The sequence below is a fragment of the Belonocnema kinseyi genome, chromosome 9, assembly GCF_010883055.1.
Source record: "Belonocnema kinseyi isolate 2016_QV_RU_SX_M_011 chromosome 9, B_treatae_v1, whole genome shotgun sequence".
Lineage (NCBI taxonomy): Eukaryota > Metazoa > Arthropoda > Insecta > Hymenoptera > Cynipidae > Belonocnema > Belonocnema kinseyi.
The window spans coordinates 64,975,426-64,990,286 of NC_046665.1; the positions used below are offsets into that span (position 1 = coordinate 64,975,426).

The 14,861-nt window shown below is 26.9% G+C and overlaps 2 protein-coding genes across 7 annotated transcripts in view; both read right to left on the reverse strand.

Annotated features, from left to right (window-relative positions):
- The window catches only part of LOC117180122 (peripherin-2-like), a 54,369-nt gene extending 44,237 nt beyond the window's left edge, over window positions 1–10,132 (reverse strand). For 3 of the 5 annotated variants that reach the window (XM_033372464.1, XM_033372461.1, XM_033372465.1), the window contains exons 1-3: window positions 10,021–10,132; window positions 9,524–9,612; window positions 921–1,254 (exon numbers count right to left, since the gene is read on the reverse strand). In XM_033372464.1, the coding sequence (XP_033228355.1) occupies window positions 921–1,210 (290 nt within the window). In that variant the 5' untranslated portion in view covers window positions 1,211–1,254; window positions 9,524–9,612; window positions 10,021–10,132. Of the gene's footprint in view, window positions 1–920; window positions 1,265–3,590; window positions 3,636–9,523; window positions 9,613–10,020 lie in introns of those variants that run through there. The other 2 variants (XM_033372462.1, XM_033372463.1) reach the window with 2 other exon arrangements.
- Window positions 10,133–12,184: 2,052 nt separating this feature from the next.
- LOC117179701 overlaps window positions 12,185–14,861 on the reverse strand; it is a 32,251-nt gene continuing 29,574 nt past the window's right edge. The window contains exons 4-6 of one of the 2 annotated variants that reach the window (XM_033371728.1): window positions 13,235–13,468; window positions 12,901–13,136; window positions 12,185–12,804 (exon numbers count right to left, since the gene is read on the reverse strand). In XM_033371728.1, the coding sequence (XP_033227619.1) occupies window positions 12,578–12,804; window positions 12,901–13,136; window positions 13,235–13,468 (697 nt within the window). In that variant the 3' untranslated portion in view covers window positions 12,185–12,577. The remainder of the gene's footprint in view (window positions 12,805–12,900; window positions 13,137–13,234; window positions 13,469–14,861) is intronic. The other variant, XM_033371727.1, reaches the window with a different exon arrangement.

Consider the following 14,861-nt stretch of genomic DNA (forward strand, 5'->3'; position numbering starts at 1 on the left):
TACTTTTCTTGAAATTTAAATAATATGTTTACATAACTTGGATAGCAGTTAAAAATCTATAAAAATGGTCAAATCGATGGAATAATTCAACATATTATTGAAAAAGCGTTTTTAAAACCTAACAAGGTTTTTGATCATTTGATCAATGCTCACTGAAGAAATGAGCGAAATTTCAATTTGTTTTGGTAAATAAATCAAAATTAGGCGACACCTGTATTTAAATTTAAATTTAAATTTTCACGTCTATTTTTCAACAAATCACACATTTTTTATTCAAAACTCTGCAGTTTTTGACCTTATTTAGGTATTTGTATACTCTTTTCGGATTCTGGTAAGTTTTGTAATCATTTTTCGAACCCCGTCGGAAGAAAGTTTAAAAACATTAAAAATTAGTAAGTTTTATGTAGGATAAAGTATTTTTGTGGCCAGGAGAATTTTATTTTCATAAAATAGAATTTCCACATTTTTCGCAGGAACAAGGAAAGATACAAAAAAATTAAGATAAAGATTTGGATATCTAGAAAGGTTCTAAGAAAATAGCTCTTGCTCTATTATGTTATCTATATAATACAGTTTTTCAGAAATATATTAGTAATATTATCTAATAATTAATAATTAGTAAATATATATCTTTGTTAGTATTGCAGTAAAAAATGAACTTCGAATTTATTTTAAAGTGGGTTAGTTCAAATTACAAATGTGTAATTTATGTCGGTTTGAAGCTAAAAGGGTACAATTGAAATTATATCATATTTGATTATCATCAAGTAAAAGATGGAATGTTAGTATTCAGAAAATCTTTAAACTGTCCACTTTTAAAATTTAATTCTTATGAATTAAAATTTTTTCAACTTTTTGGGTTCTCAAATTGAAAAAAGAAATGAAATTTTTCCTTGTCAGTATAGGTAATAATTAAGTACTTGCGAATTGAGTAAACAACAGCAAGGGCACATGGGAATCCAAGAAAACCATCAACGAAGCTGAAGATAAGGGGTTTTATTCCACCAGAAAATAGGAGAACTGCAGACTCGACAATCATTTCCAGAGCCAATAAAAAAAGTCGTTTGGCTTCCAATATTGCGAGACTAACAGCCAACCCATGGGCAATTTTCATTTCCCATTCGCAGTTGCAGAGAGAACAATAAGGTTTTGAATAAATTTGATTATTCCTTGCAGAATTTGAAGTACTCAAAGAATCGTTGCTCGCCATTCAGCGAAGACACAATTTTTATAATAAAATGTTCGCTGAGCCACCTGTAGAAATCTTTTAAACTTTAATGATTAATTATTTAAAATCTCGTTCATTTTAATTCATTAAAAATAGTATATTGTGCGCCAAGGCAGCGAACTAGTCTTCTTACGGCCGAGGGTAATAAGAGTATGGTTTCCGAGTTTTCTCGTGATCTTAAGTCTCGGGTTTGAGGCTAGTTTAAAGATGCAAGTAATGCATGAAAAGTGCGCATGGGTCTAAGTAAAGAACGCGCATGCGTGCACATTTCTCGCGAACAATAAAGTGCACTTTAGCCACCTAGGCCGGTTAAGTTCCCCACCACCAACATTGAGCTACTTTTCGGTTCCAAACCAAGCCCAGAAAATGAGGAAACCATGCTCATGTCGCATAAAACTATTTATTCATATTTAGTTCTATAAAATGGGACTAAGCGTCACGTGTGAAAAAATATTAAGGCAAACTTAACAAGGAGAACGTGAGAGGTAGTGTTTTTTGTTTTACTTCATAGTTTTTGTAAAGAAAGGTCATGGTCCCAAAGTAAAGTTGTGAAATTCCTAGAAACCAATATTTATACAGCTTTAAAAAAATGGCTTTAAAAAAATGTCGCTGGGTATACAGACTTGAAAAAGCCGCCTCTCAAGAGTCTGATAGCTACGCTTTTGTTTGTTCACGCTTGAGTGCTCGCCTGAGTGACAACCGCAGATCCCGCGCAGCTTCTGTTTCACCTACCTGCGGCTTCAATTCTCGGAAGGGCTAAAGAAGGGAGGGCTATTGAAAGGTTTCACTGTATATCGAATTATGCCAAATTATATTTTAGAAACTATGTAACTTCTAAACCCGAAAACATGCATTTTCATCCAAGTAAGGTGATTTTTCAAGCTACTTGTTGAATTTTCGAAAAAGAAACCAAATAAATTTCATGCCAAACTAGTTTAATTTTTAATGTTCAAATACGGGTTTTCCAGCAAATGGTCTAACTTTTAAACAAAGCAGAATTAATTTCAACCACAAACATTTTCATTTTTAGCTAAATATCCGAATCTTCAAGCCAAAAAGGCGATCTTTTTAGAACATAGTTGAATTTTCAAATTAAAAAAAAAAAATAAAAAATTGCAACAAAGCAACGGAATTTTCAAACCAAACAGGAGAATTTGTAACAAAATAGTTGAATTTTCGAGCAAACAATTAATATGCAACAAAATATTAAAATTCTCAACCATATAGTTTAATTTTCGTCTAAATGATCTAATTTTAAAACAATAAATATTAACCTTGAATTTTCAACCAAATAGTTAAATTCTTGAACCAAAAGACGCATTTTGTAGAAGACAGTTGAAATTTCAATCTAAAATAACAAATGCTACAAAAACCAGTTAAACTTTCAACAAAATAATTAAAAGTTTAACAAAATAGATAAACTTTTAACGAATTAATCGATTTTTTAACAAAATAGTACAATTTTTAACTGAAATGATAAATATTTAACAACAGACATTATTTTTAACAAAGATGAGCTTTCAATCAATTAGTTAAATATTCAATGAAAAAATTATTATTGTCAACGAAAGATAATATAATAGTTGATTTTTCAACCAAACAAAGATTTCAATTTATAAATAAAAAACAGTCGAATCTAGTCAAGAAAATGTTTTATCAACAAAAAATTTAATAGTTGACATTTAAAAGATAAAAGATTTTGATTTTTAATGAAAAATAGCTATGCAACCAAAAAAGAAGCATTTTTACAAAATAGTTAAATCCTCAACTTAAATAGATTAATTTTAACCAAACAGTTTCATTTATAACTAAAATAGATCAACTTTGTACTAAGCAGATCACATTGTAAAAAACGGGCGAATTTTCTACGAAAGAGTTGTGTTTTCGAACAGGAAAGATCTTTCAGTCCGGAGAAAAAAAATGTCATCCAAATTGTTGAATGTCCATACTAAAATGACAAATTCTCTAGAAAACAGTCGCATTTTCAACCCAACAATATGAATTTTCAACCAATAAGTTAATTGTAAATCAAATATATTAATTTTCTACAAAAATAATAGAATTTTCCACCCAAAAAGACAGATTTTCTACAAAGCACTTGCAAAAATGTAAATTTCCAACCAAATAGTTGATTTTTAAACGAAAAACAATCAACTTTCAATAATGCAATAGTTAAATTTGCAGATAAAACAATTAATTCTCAAAAACAAGAAAAATATTAATTTTCAACAATTGTTTTAAAAATAAATACTAAAACAATAAAAACAAATACTAAATAATAAAAATGAATTTTTAACAAAGTAATTCAAGCTTCAAAACAAATAGTTGAATTTTGAACCAAATAGTAGAAGTTTTAACCAACTAGATGGATCCTTTTCTAATAAAATGAATTTTTGACAAAGTAGTTCAATTTTGAGCCAAGCAGTTGAATTTTCATCTAAAAAAAAGGAACTTCAATGTAATAGCTCTATCTTCAACGAAGTAATCAAAGTTTTAAACAAAAAAGATTAATTCTCAAAGAAACATGTCCCAGTGGGCACAACATTTTAGAACATAATTGGAACGTCCTAAAAACGTTTTTTGGACGTACAAGTCAAAAGACGTCATTCGAACGTTTTAAAAACTGTCCTAAGTCAGGCCAAATAATGTTCGTAAAACGTTTTATGATCCAATTACGTGTTTGAAACGTCTCTGGAACAGTGTATGTTTATGGAACGTTATATGGACTGACTTACGACATTTTTAAGCCGTTCTAAAGATGTTCTTTTACGCTTGTGCCCACTGGGGTTATATTTGATATTTTACCCAAAAAATATTTTCCTTTGAAATAAGAGACAGATTAATTCACTGAAAAATACAAATCTTCAACAAAATAGTTCAATCCTTATCCAAAGAAAAAAAAATTATTTTGAACAAAACAGTCTAATTTTGAATAAAAAAAATTAACTTTGACCTAAACAGAGTTGGATATACTTACTGGGTCTTAATAATTCATTTTATATATAAAAAAAACGAGAAAAAAGGGAAGTGTCTTGAATTCTGTGAAGAATAGAGGAAGAGAGGGAATATTAGGGGAAATTGTGTGAAGTCTGAAATATTAATGTGATTTTTAACCATTTTTAAAATTTATCGTCAGAAAACGTGCAAAACGCATCAAGAATTGTAACGTTACTTCCAGCACCCCCCCCCCCCTATTCCTACTACCAATATTAGTTTTTTGTGCCCCCCCTCCGCTTAAATTTTTAACGCAGTTCATGGACAGTCCTTATTATAAAATATAGAAAAATAATCATAAATTATTAATTAAATTATTTAATTAATAATTTATCATTCATTTTAGAAAATTCTGGTATTCTAATATAACAAAATGAAGAGACAAAATATGTTACACCAACTTGAAATCTTTGAGTTATAGATAGGCGTCGTTTCGCTTTAAAATAGTGTTTGAGTCGAATATAAGAGCAAATATTATTGCTGAATATATTGACTCATCATACTAGAAAAGGACTTTAAAATTAAGAAATTATATAGTAGAGATATTTCAAAATCTAGTTAAAAATAAAGCCCATTAGACTCAATTCCTTTTTTGAATGTAGGTCACACGTTTTCTAAAATCTGATCTCTTTGCTAACTTTAATTGTTTATTTATCAATATTATCTATTGTTAGAAACAATAATTCGCAAGAGTCTTAAAATAAGATGTCGAATTTAGAAACTTCACAACGTCAAATAACGAAAAGTACTTAATAACCTGTCAGATAATTAAAATTTGTAATCTTATCTAAAAAAAAAGTTATTTTATCAAATATTTCGAAAATATCGGACACAATATTGTGGAAAACCTGATTGATAGCGAAATTTCGTGAATATGACCTTTAGTGTCTGTTTTCAGTTGCGTTATCTATTAAAAGAGATTACAAATTTTTGCACCTTCGATTATGTGGATAAAAATTTTCAAATAAGGAATTGTATTTCATGATAAAATTTATTAACAAATGTTTCTAAATATTATTGATAAAAGAATAATTTTTTATTGTAAATATTTTTTTAATATCAGGAAATAAGTTTGTTTTTAACATTTTGTTGCTACACTATAATTCGTAAACTTGTTCACACTTTGAAAGAAATAAGAAAAATTAAATTATGGGCAAAAGCTTTTTTTGAAGAATTTAACGAAAATTAAAAGCTTTTTAATAACTTTAAAAGATTTAGGTGATGAAAATATTTAAAAAGATTTGTGAAAAATTTTAAATGTCTTAGGCGTTTATTGTATCAAGAGAATAAAAAAATATTTAGATTCTTGAGAAAATTTCAAATGTTTTATTATTTTGAATTATTTGATTATTTTGAATTATGAAATCAAATGATTTCATAATATGTCGAAATAGGATATAAAAGATTTTCAAGAAAAATTTTTCCAGATTTCAAAATTTTAGACAATTTAGTAAACGAATTTAAATAAACAATAGAATAAAGTTAAAAATGATTTCAAAAAAATTTAAATTATTTTCTAAACTTTTGAAAAAGAATGTAAAATATTTCAAAATAAAAATTTGGAATTTTGCAAGTTTATATTCGGTATAAATAGATTGACTTTTTCAGTAAAAATAACGAAAGCTGGAAAAGGAGCTTTTTGTACTGAAATTCCTTGGAATATTTCAAGTAATTATTTATTTACAAATATTAATTTTAAGGGAATATTTAAAAAAATTTAACATTACAAAATATTTCCAAAACGGTAAACAAAATTCGGGAGATAATTAAAAAATGTTTAAGAATTTTAGAAGTTTTAAAGAGGTGCAATTAAAAATATTTTACAATTTTGAAATATTTGCAAAAATTTACCAAATATTTTAAAATTTCTTCCAAGCGTAAAAAATCCTAAACATTTTCTACACTGACTGACATTTTTGCTAAAATTTTGTGAAATTATGCAAGATAAAAAAAAATTCTTACAATTTTTCTAGACAGATTTTCAACAATTCTGAAATCTCTAAATTTTTTTTTTTAATTTTCTCGAGATACCCAGGAAAATTATACTTATACAACCTTTAGTCAACTAAACAAAGTAACCTAAAAAATAAAATAGTTTTTCGAAATTTTGAGTTTGTATTAAAAAGTATTTTCCGTTCAAATTATGATTTGCTTAACATTTTTTCTTTCTTGACTGAAAACCCTTTATTGGTTGAAATTTCATACTAAGAAAAAATTAATATTGCAAATGTTTTGTTTAAAATAAAAATTTATTTTGGTTAAGAAATCAACCATTTTGTTTTAAATTCATTTTTTATTAATGAATCCAATTCTTTTTTAATGTAAATAAAAATATTTTTTAGTTTTAATATCAGTTATATATTTTTAATAGAGAACATATCTTTTCTGGTTAAAAATTCAACTGTTTGGTAAAAGTTCAAGAACTTTCTTAAAAACTCACTTTTTTGGTTAAACATTTGCCATTTTGGTTCAAAATTTATCTCTTTGGTTAGAAATCTAATATTTTTTTAAAAATACATCTTTTTTTGGTCGAAAATTAACCTTCATGTTTGAAAATTGGCGTTTTCCTCAAATCGAAAAACGATATGATTGAGGATGCTAGTTAATAAAAATAGCTAATTAGCAAACAATAAAATTGTTAGCTCTCAGGGACATTTTTTTTGGTTATTAATAAGTTGATAAATAAATTAAATGTGAAATATTCATCCTTGCAGAACGAAATAATTTACACAGAAAATAAAAAAGAATGCTGCGTATAATAACTCTGCAATTAGCCTTTCCGTATGACCTCAATTCCTCTGGCATGCGAACGGGACTTATATTAGTGATGGGTGTCTAAATATGTGAATTATGCGTATTTAAAACACTCAAGGAACCCTTATTTTCTCACGACTTGTAGATTTTCGGAATCCTACATTTAAGTTTATTTACGCTTGAATAATAAATAGTTTTAACCACTGCATTTTTTTATAACCGGTATAAGGAGAAAAAAGTCCAAAATTATTGTAAATTGATTTCTTATTTCGTAAAACATTTGTGATACAAGATAAAAATTTCTGATAACTATTTATTTGTTCTAAAGTTTTGAATCCTTGAACTCGAGGTTAAATTAGGTTATACGAATTTTACAATCAATGTGAAAGAATTTAGAAAATTTGAAAGAAAATTATTTTATTTTACTGGAACTTACAAAATCGTAGGAAAAATTCAAGTCACTTTAAAGGAGATTTCGGATTTTTTGGAAAAATTAACAAATATTTTAGATTTTTTAAAAATATTTTCAAATTTTAAAATAAATTTAATCTTTTCAAAGCTTCTATGATTAATGTGCAGAATTACAGAAAAAAACAAAGAATCCAATGAAAAACTTTGCACAACCACCATAAAATATTCCTATTTTAATTTGAAAAAAGGTCCTCCTGAAAAAAATAATTTTCCTAAAGAATAAAAAAGTTTTGTTTGGAAAAAAATAAAAAAGAGGATAGAAGAATGAGAAGGCAACCAACCAAATCCCCTTCCTTCCCTTTTCGATTCCTTTCGTCATTTTTATTTTTATTATTATCAAATAACAATGAAATAGTATGTTGCATTACAAAGGATAGAAACACAGCGATGGCAACTAGTGTGAAGTTTGCGGCCCGAGCGAAGCGTGGGCTGCCTTCACACGAGTTGCGATCGTTGTGTTACATTCCTAGTAATGCATATTATTTTTCATACCAATTCTATTGAAAATTCGAGTTGAGGTACCTGTGTACCCTATACCTACCTACGTGTTTACTCTACAGCTGGAAAAACGTTTCAACCCTAGGGATGTAAACACAGTGTTTCAGCCCACTCTACACGTACCGAAACTCGGAGACCAACTGTTTCAACTTTAGGGATGCAAACACCATGTTTCAACCCACTTTACAGGTACTGAAACTCGAAATTTCAACAGATGCGCTATGAAAAAAACATTTGTACATAATATTCACCAAAGTTTCGCTACTCCTTCAACACCCTTGTCAAGGTAAGAAAAATTTGAGCTATAAGCACACCAGAAATATTAATCATAAACACAAAAGAAATTCTATGATTCCTAAATATATTGTAAAATCACTTAAATTTTTCCTCAAAATGAGAAACATTGTTCAGATTCAAAAATTTTACCTTAAAACCTTTAGTGACATAATTTGAAATCTTTTCAAGTTCTAAATTATGTTTAAATATTTTCAAAACTCCTATATATATAATCTTACATCTGTTCATTCCTTTTTTATTTTGTAATCAAAGCTTTTATGATTTCTAAATATTTTTTAAACTGACTTGAAATTTTCCTAAAATTTTAAGAAATCGTTCAAAATAAAAAACTCTCCTTGAAATCTTCCAAATTATGTTTCGAAAATGAATTTTTTTTCAAAGGTATTAAAATTTTCTTAAAGCTTTAAGGTTTCAAAGTTAAAAATCACTGAACATTTTTCCAGAAATATTAAGAAAAACTTGTTTTTTTTTTTAAACTTATCAAAATTCTTAAAAAGCTTCTACATTTTTTTTTTAAATTTCAAAAAACCTATGTTTTGCTTTACAGTTAACAAAATCTTTAAGATTTATATTATTTTTGTATCTTTTTAAAACTTCTACGTATCTTTTAAAATTATTGAAATTTTCCTTAAAATTGTCATGCAATCGAACTTACAATCTTGCAAATTTTTTTTTTTTTAATTTTGGAATAAGTCCAATTTTTTTCAATTTTTGTTAAGACATAATTTTTCAAAACAAAAATCATTTGAAATGTTGCCAGGAATGTTAAAAAATATAATTTTTCAAAACCTTTCAAAATTCGTAAAAAGCTTTAAAAGTGAAAACTATTTTTTTACTAAAACCCGAATCATTAAAAATTTCTCAGAAATCAGATTTTTCGTTAACGGTAGCTTTTTTGGTTAGTGCTTCCAAATATTTTTTTTACCCGTTACAAAAGTGTTTAACAATCTTTTACGCTTTGATAACTGATTAAACAAACTTCATATCTTCCTAATTTAATACAGAATGCAAATCATTTTCATATTCATCAATTTAATTTTTATAAACAAATTTGATGAGAAATGAAAATAGATTCTTGTTAGTAAAAAAAATGTTATTTTTGCTAAAACAGTTTCATATTAATATAATAAGGAAATTTAAGCACAAAATGAATTAAAAAGTGAACAATAACCACTGTTATAAATATTTTTTGAATTAATATGAAACAATTTTAGGAAAAAGAAATATTTGTTTATTGATAATAACACTATTTGCCAATTTATTTATCAAATTCCTTTATACCAATGAAGTGGATTCATAAGCAAATTATTTGTATTCTGTTCTGCATTGAGACTTTTTTCCGTTGTTTGGATTCAAATGAAAATACAGTTCTGAAAGCAATAAAAGATGTATTGATTATCCTGACAAAAGACTTGCGAACTACATTTTAAGAGTAACTAAAAAAACTAACAATTTTTATAATTACTGTTTTTGAAAAATGTAACTAGTTACTAATTGGTTAATTATTTACAAAAATAACCTGGTTGCCAAAAAAGTAACTACAGTTATTTCATGTAACTGGTTATTTCTTTAACGAAGTAATAGAAATTACTTGTGTCGTAATAAATAATTGGAATACAGTTTCTGTTTCAAATAAAAAACTTTAGATTGAATTAGAAGGGAATTCGTACAACATCCAAAACCTTCTATTGAGCAATTATTGTGGAACTCTTAGGAAACTTGTTCAAGAGTAGTTTCACTTATATAAACTTGTGTATATAACTTCGAAAAGCACTTACCGGAACCCATGGTAATAATAATTCTAAAATTATATTTTGAAAACAACGTGTTTTTGAGACCGTGTTGAGTTAAGGAAATTGTATTACGCCTTCATCGGCAACGTATTGACGTCAAAGCGTCATTGTTTTACCGGAAATTGCATTGAATCACTTCACGTATCGATTAATCGTTTAAATTTTCTAATTTAAACAAATAATTACTAAATAATTAAATAAATGTTTTACTTGGGATGATTGGAAATTCCAGAAATTGTAAAATTCCTGGAAAAGAAAATATTCGAAATAAAAAATTCCCAAAATTATAAAACAGCTGAAATATAAAAAATTCCCGAACAGTGAATAATATTGCTAATTTCAAAATTCCTGAATAGTAAGATTTAAGACAGTTTATAATACATAAAAAACATACATATTTATTGTTTTTTTAACAGTTTGAATTTTTTAATTAAAAAAATAATAATTAAATATATTAGTTAAATAAATGCATGTTTTACTTGGGTTGATTGGAAAATCCCGAAAAACAAAATTCCTGAAAAAAAAATATTCAAAAAGTAAAATTCCCGAAATTAAAAAATTGCTGAAATATTAAAATCCCGAATTTGAAAATCTCCGAACAGTTTATAATATTAAAGAATTTGAAAATTTCCAAGTAATCAGATTCCCGTAAGAAAATTGCTGAATTATAAGATATCCGAATCAAAAAAGTCCCGAATACAAATAATTAAATAAATGGTTTTTAAATAAAATTTATTTATTAATTTGAAATATAATAATGAAATATTTGGATCAAAGAAAATTTGTTTAAAAATATTTAATGTTTTTTCTAGTCGTTCAAAATATCGCTCGCAAATTTGAGCACGCCTAGGGTGCGCGACTGTGGGTTCTCACGCTTTGCGCTTGATAATATATTTATTTCGCGCTACACGCTTGATATTTGTGCACAGACTTTTTACAACAAAAAGTGAAAGCATCTACAACAGTAATTTGGTGATTGGGAATTCTCTTTTGTTAAAGCTCCTTCGGCTTTAACGAACACATTCTCATCACGTATCTCCTGCTTTGCACTCGAGTTTATCCCTGAAATTGTATATCATTCCCATAAATGTATATTATTATAATTGATAACTTCCAATGGTATTAAAACAGATGTAGTCTCATTGTCCCGTTTAAAAAAATGCACATTCTTAAAAGAAATTTTGTTATTAAACATTTTATTGCAACTGTTGTCGTTTTTCCATAAACTGAATTTGCTCATTTCCAATGTTTTTTTATGATTTAAACTTTACATATACGGTCTACTAATCAGCCTTACCGTTTTTTAACTTCTAAATTATGTATATATATATATATTATTTTTTGAAAATGCATTTATATATTTGAGGATCTTTGAAATACTGGAAAATTGTTGAATGAAAAAATATAATTTTTGGATTTTCCATTAATTTTTATGCTGTTAAAATTTAAATTTTTGATTTTTCAAGAAAATTAAAAAATTTTTATGATCATCTTGTATGGTATTTAGAAATAAAATTTTATTGAAAAAAGTCATTAGAATAAATTGTTCGACTTTTTGAATATCATGAATAACCGTACAAAGAATTTTTTAATTTTGAAAGAAGTGGTTTTTCGGATACAGGAAGTTTTAAAACGTGGACATTTGACAAAAATAGGGGGGAGGGGGTAAATTTTACAAAAATATAATACCTTCTCTGATGAGAATGTAATAAGGAAAACACAAATAAATACATATTTTACTTGAGGTGATTAAAAAATTCTGAAAAATAAAATTCCCTAATAAAAAAATATTCGAAAAAGAAAATTTCTGAGTTTTGGTGAACGCACTTCCATTATTTCTTTAAATTATATTATTGATTAGTAATTTGTACATTACAGTAATTATAAATCAGAAAGTTAGTAAATTACTTTATAAAAATTATATTTTCATATTATGTACAATATTGTACCAGGTACCAATGTGACAACCACAACATCTTTATAAAAACAACAAGTAGAACATTATAAAACAAGAAAGGTTAAGCTATCTACAAAACAAAATTAAAACTATTTCAATGGGTTGTATTAAAATTAAATTATATTATCTTACCTAAAAATCTCGTTTGATATTTAAATTTACATTTGTTTTAGATTTCTAGAATCAAGATAAATTAATTGCAAAAAGCATGTGTGACATCTTCAAAATAAAATTAAACGTTAATGAGATGTCATTGTTATTAAAACTGACATTATAATATTTCCAATGAAATAATAAATTAAATTAAACCTCACGATATTAAAGATATTCATTATACAATATAACTTTTTGCGTAAGATTCTTTTTATAATTTAAAATCTTCAGTTAAATTTGGATGACTTTTTTGACTTGTTATCAGGATTCCTTCCCAACAAAAAAAAATGTTTAAAGTTTAATTACATTTTTGACTTTGAAAGAACCTTTAAGATATTCTTAATCCAAAAAAAATTAATGATTTGATCTTCTGACTACTTATTTATCTTCCTTCTTCAATAAATCTGGTCTCATTTATCAATGACATTCGATTCATTCATAATGAATTTTATAGATATTCACATTCGATTGTTTCTTGCCAAAAATGAGGTAAGCAAGAAAAGGGAAGTTTTCCGTGAGGAACATTGCGAATCTCGTTAGATTATTATAACAAAATCGAAATATTGCTGACCACCAATATCTTGTTTGTAATAAATATTTATGGACGTTTATTTGCAGATTGAATAAGATTTTACTCTTCAGTGGTAATGAAGCCGTGTCTGAAAAAATAATCTTTATTAGAACATTATACAAAAATTTGAATTCAAAACCTAATTAAATTCAGGTAATTATCCATTATTTCAAATAAATCTCACCATTTGTAACAGAATGATTATTATTTGTTGTTGCCGAGGTAGCAAGTTGCAAAGTAAATGCTAAATAAGCTTTTGGTTCCAAAAAAGCAATAATTGGCCACAATCCTTCTATAAGAATGTGAGCCATTTGTTCAAACTCCTTATTTTCTTTTTCCAAGACAGGGATGAAAATGTCGTCTAAAAGTCCTCTACAGAGAGTTCTACATTCCGCTACTGTTCCACTGCACAAATTATATCTGAAATAAGAAAAATAGAATTTTCAATTGTAAAATTTAAAACAAATCGTTTTTAGTAATATAAATTGATATTTTAATTGGTCAAATTAAATGCCTACTTATCCTGCATTCCTAACATGTGGCCAATCACTCTCCAAAAATGAACGAGTGAGTCGAATTCTTCTTCACTTGCCTTTATGCCCAACTCTTCAGCAGATAATAAAGTGAATCCAATAAAACCAAATTGGGTGATTGCCATGTCTCTTTGAGTTATTCTACGAAGACCACCTTTGGAACATCTGCGAGAGACAAGGCAATGTTTTCTTCTCACAGTTTTTAAAGACCTGAAGAAACTGAAATAAAAAGAAAAAATATATATGACTAAAACACAGTAAATGCCAGTTGAATCTTCCAGAAGTGGGATTCGGAACTTTGTTAATCTGTAAGAATACTTGTAGACAGGAAAAATTCATTTCTAGAGTGTAAAATTCGTTGTTTTGGCTTAAAAATGAACTGTTTAGTTGAAAATTCATATTTTTGTGGATTGAAGACTTTTTCTCAAATTTGGACTCATTTAATTTTTCTTGAATAGTTTAGTTAAAAAGCTGAGATTTTTTAAATATAAAATTGCCCAATTCCAGAATAGTGTTTGTTTTGTTCTAGACTAATTGAACTATGAGTAAGCGTAGTAAGCGGATGCTTCGTCGGAGCTGAAGTCATTCGACTGATCGTTACCGTGAGGAAAATATGACTTTTGGTTCTAAATAACTTAGAGCCCACAGATATTGACCGATTGGCAAGTAAAAAATGTAAAAAAAGATGATAAAATTTGTAAAAAGTTATGAAGCCTCATTTATTATTAATTCTTTAAATTTGTTTATAAATAAGCAAATAAAATGAAAAATGGCATTTTGTTCTATTTGACGTTCCCGGTGCTTATCAATTATAGGAAAATTGTTGTAATCGCCTACGTATCATAGATTTACATCAGATAAAAATATTCCATCATGATATAACAACCAAAAAATATTTCTTAGGCAAATTATTTGTTGAAAATGTATTTTTTATCATTTTCAATAGTTTCACGTTTTTTAAATTTTATTTTAAGGAATTTGGATAGAAACACTATTAAAAAGAAGAACATTTCCCTTAAGTTTATTCTTGTTAAAATTATAAACAAATTTAATAAACAAATGCATTGTTCAAGCATTTGTCAACAGAAAAATGCGACTTTTTCCCATTTCAGTTTTTTAAATTAGGAATCTCAGGACAGTTTAAGAAAAATTCATAATTAGTTGATAAATTTTATGGTTTTAAAACAAATTTAATGAACAAATCCATTATTCGGGCATCTGCTAACGGAAAAACACGTTTTTTTAATGTCCGTCATTTTAGTTGAGAACTTCACGAAAATGTCATCAAAGATCATAATTAGCATTTGAGTAATTGTATGCCTTCTTTAAATCTTGTTTAAACTTTATGTCCTAAATTGAAAGGACTGACAATAAAAAAAAATTTCCATTGACAAATGCCCAGTTACTGTATATTTTAACTAGATTTTTTAAAAAGACATCAAATTTATGGCATTGAAAAAAAAAACACATTTTTTGCGTCGTCAAACGTCCGAATAATGCCATTTATTAAACATGCCAATTTACTCTGCCAATTCACTGCTGAGAGAGATAGAAAGAAACGCAAAGCACTTAAATCATTGTCCTACAGTTGCTTGGCGGAAAGCGGTTCAAA